Consider the following 2,893-nt stretch of genomic DNA (forward strand, 5'->3'; position numbering starts at 1 on the left):
CTTATATTCTATCAAGTAGAGATGTATAATTAATAAGCATATAAGATTTATTCTTTGCACTTATATTCTACCATTTTGAATCCTACATCAAATAGTATACTGGAAGTCTAGCAGGAAAAAAGTGATAAATTTTAAACAAAATAAAATAATTATAACACAGTGAAATCTTAAAAACATTTTATATTTTTATACCTTTTAGAGGTAGTAAGATATTAAATAAAACATATGTATAAATATATATTTTTTTTTCAGTACCAGGCATCCAACAGAGGATCACAGTGTTTAAGCTCTTAGACCCACAGCCAGACATGAGAAAAAGGATCAAACTGCAAAGTGAGATCAATGATTGACAGAACTGTTATATTCTGACACTGATTATATCAAGGTTTTAATTAAATTAATTAAAGTCAAGGTCATTTTACATAATGTTATTTGATAAACATATTATAAATTAGCAATTGATATTTACATAGGAAAAAATCTGAATATTTGCCAAAGGCATTTAGAAAGCTGCATGAGAAGCACATCTGCAAATTCTTTCTGTGTTTTCACGTCTTTATCCCAAGCTTGTAACTCTGTAGCTTTCTCAGGGCCAACATGACGTCCTTGTTCCTCAGCGAGTAGATCATGGGATTCAGAGTTGGGATCAAAACGGTGTAGAAAAGAGAGAGGAGCTTTCCGTTGTCCTCAGCCTGCCTTGGTTTGGGCTGTAAATAAGTGATGCTGGCTGTTCCATAGAACAAGAAAACAACCGTCAGGTGAGAGGAGCAGGTGGAGAAGGCTTTAGCCCTCCCTCTGGCCAAGGGCATCCTCAGAATGCTGGAGATAATTCTGACATAGGAGATGAGGATCAGTGGAAAGGGAAAAGTGAGAAAGACTACTGCCACCACATAGACTGCCATCTCGTTCTCAAATGTGTCCCCACAAGCCAGCTTGAGTACTGGGGGGATGTCACAGAAGAAGTGATCAATTCTGTTAGACCCACAAAAGGGCAGAGTGAAAATCTGGCTTGTTTGTCCAATCATAACAGGGACCCCACAGGTCCAGCAGGCGGTCACCAGCTTCACACAAAACTTGCGGTTCATGATCAGGGTGTAATGCAGAGGGTGGCAGATGGCCACATAGCGGTCATAGGCCATTGCCGTCAGGAGCAGGCACTCTGCACCTCCCAGCACAAAGACAAAGCACATTTGTGTAGCACAGGCAACCAGGGAAATATTTCCTTTCTGGGTGCAAAGGTCCATGAGCATTCTCGGGATAGTGACTGTCACATAACAGATATCCAAAAAGGAAAAGTTGCTAAGGAAAAAATACATAGGTGTCTGAAGAGCAGGGTCGATTTTTGTTATTAGTATTATAAGGCCATTGCACAGCAGAATAGTCAGATACATGAGTAAATATGTTCCAAGGAGAATCCACTGAAGGTTGGGAGTATCAGAAAACCCCAAGAGAACAAATTCCACCACTGCAGTGGTGTTTGACATTTCTCCTCCCATCTGCGTATCAGTGCAGGCATGGTGCATTCAGGCTGTCATTTCCTGTGCATTTGGAAGCACATGCCCTGTTTTCTTGCGGTCATTAGATCTGTAGCTATACTCACACGATCTCTATCGCTACGTCTAATTGTCCTTCGTTTCTTCTATGACTTGAGGTTTGAAACTTCCAAGGTGAACTCCAATGTGGTTAACTTTCACTGAAGAGAGAAAATCTAAGACTTTGTTGCACTTGAGTGTGATGATGACCAAGAGTATTGAGACTGAGAAATGCACTTGGTTAACGATATTGAGAGCACATGGAGTAATATCATCTCCTTCTTTTGTCCTTCAATTCAATTAGTTTACAAGGTTTTTCTCTTGTTTGCCGACGTTATTTCCTCTGTATTGATAATTGCATTCCATCTTCTTTAAATTCAGTGCTGTTCAGCAGGGGATTTGGCTCAATGGTTCCACCGCCTGCCTCATAAGTTGAAGGGCCTGAGTTCTACCCTGGTAAAAAAATAAATAAACATAAATATATAAATACATAAATCCAATGCTGTTCTTTTGAAGCTTTTCTTTAATTCTTCATATGAATTAGATTTTTCCTTCTCCTTTAGCAGCCCAGTGGAAGCAATTTCCCTAACTCTGCTCTTCAATACAAAATGAATTCGTACATGATTACTGGGATTCTATGCATACCTCTACCATCTGATACCCAAAATATTGAATATCTCCAACTCAGAATGATTATCACTTTGGCTGTTGTCATCTCTGGGCCTGTGAATTATAAATGCTAAGTACGCTTGAACTTAATAAAAAACATGACCAAATCTGCATACTGTTCTTCTATGTCCTTTGTTTTCTTTCATTATTTCCATTGGTATATAATTGCTCTTTTAAATATTTTAATACCTATTATATTATATTTATTTATATTATAACATATATTTATATATTAAACATATTTATGCATAAGTTACATATAAATATATGAAATATATTTAAATGTTTAAATTAAATGTATTTGTATTTATATTAATTTTGTTATATTTATCTTTTATAAATATTGTATACATGTATAAAATATGTATAAGTTCCTTTTAATCAAATGCAATGTTTTTCTCTATATTCTTTGTCTAAAATTGCCCTATTAAAGTGGAAGTTTAATTTAACCTAATGGTGACCTGCAGTGGGCATTCTCTTCACCAAAGTCCATACTTGGAACTGCAAAAGCAAACGTCTTGATTGTACTTGTTTCCCTCTCCCCTGCCCTAATCCTCCCATTCCTACTCTCTTAGACCGCTTCCCATTGCAAGGTATCTATGTCAATGGCTTCTCAGGTCTCTTTCTGGTGCTCTTTTTTTTTACCTTTTACCTTCTCTTGCTCAAATGAGACATATTGCAAATTAATAATA

The 2,893-nt window shown here is 36.7% G+C and overlaps 1 protein-coding gene across 1 annotated transcript; it reads right to left on the reverse strand.

Annotated features, from left to right (window-relative positions):
- Window positions 1-548: 548 nt before the first annotated feature.
- Window positions 549-2,877, reverse strand: LOC104859170 (olfactory receptor 10AG1). Its single transcript, XM_010619673.2, has 2 exons — window positions 2,847-2,877; window positions 549-1,489 (listed from the first exon to the last, which is right to left on the reverse strand). Exon 2 carries the CDS (start codon window positions 1,482-1,484, stop codon window positions 549-551), a length of 936 nt encoding a protein of 311 aa, XP_010617975.1. The 5' UTR covers window positions 1,485-1,489; window positions 2,847-2,877.
- Between the last annotated feature and the right edge of the window lie 16 nt (window positions 2,878-2,893).

Source organism: Fukomys damarensis, unplaced genomic scaffold (assembly GCF_012274545.1).
Source record: "Fukomys damarensis isolate Sample0158 unplaced genomic scaffold, DMR_v1.0_HiC HiC_scaffold_13672, whole genome shotgun sequence".
Lineage (NCBI taxonomy): Eukaryota > Metazoa > Chordata > Mammalia > Rodentia > Bathyergidae > Fukomys > Fukomys damarensis.

Excerpts from the sequence above, each read along its gene's own strand:
- LOC104859170 (XM_010619673.2), bottom strand. The coding sequence starts at position 1,484 with ATGTCAAACACCACTGCAGTGGTGGAATTTGTTCTCTTGGGGTTTTCT.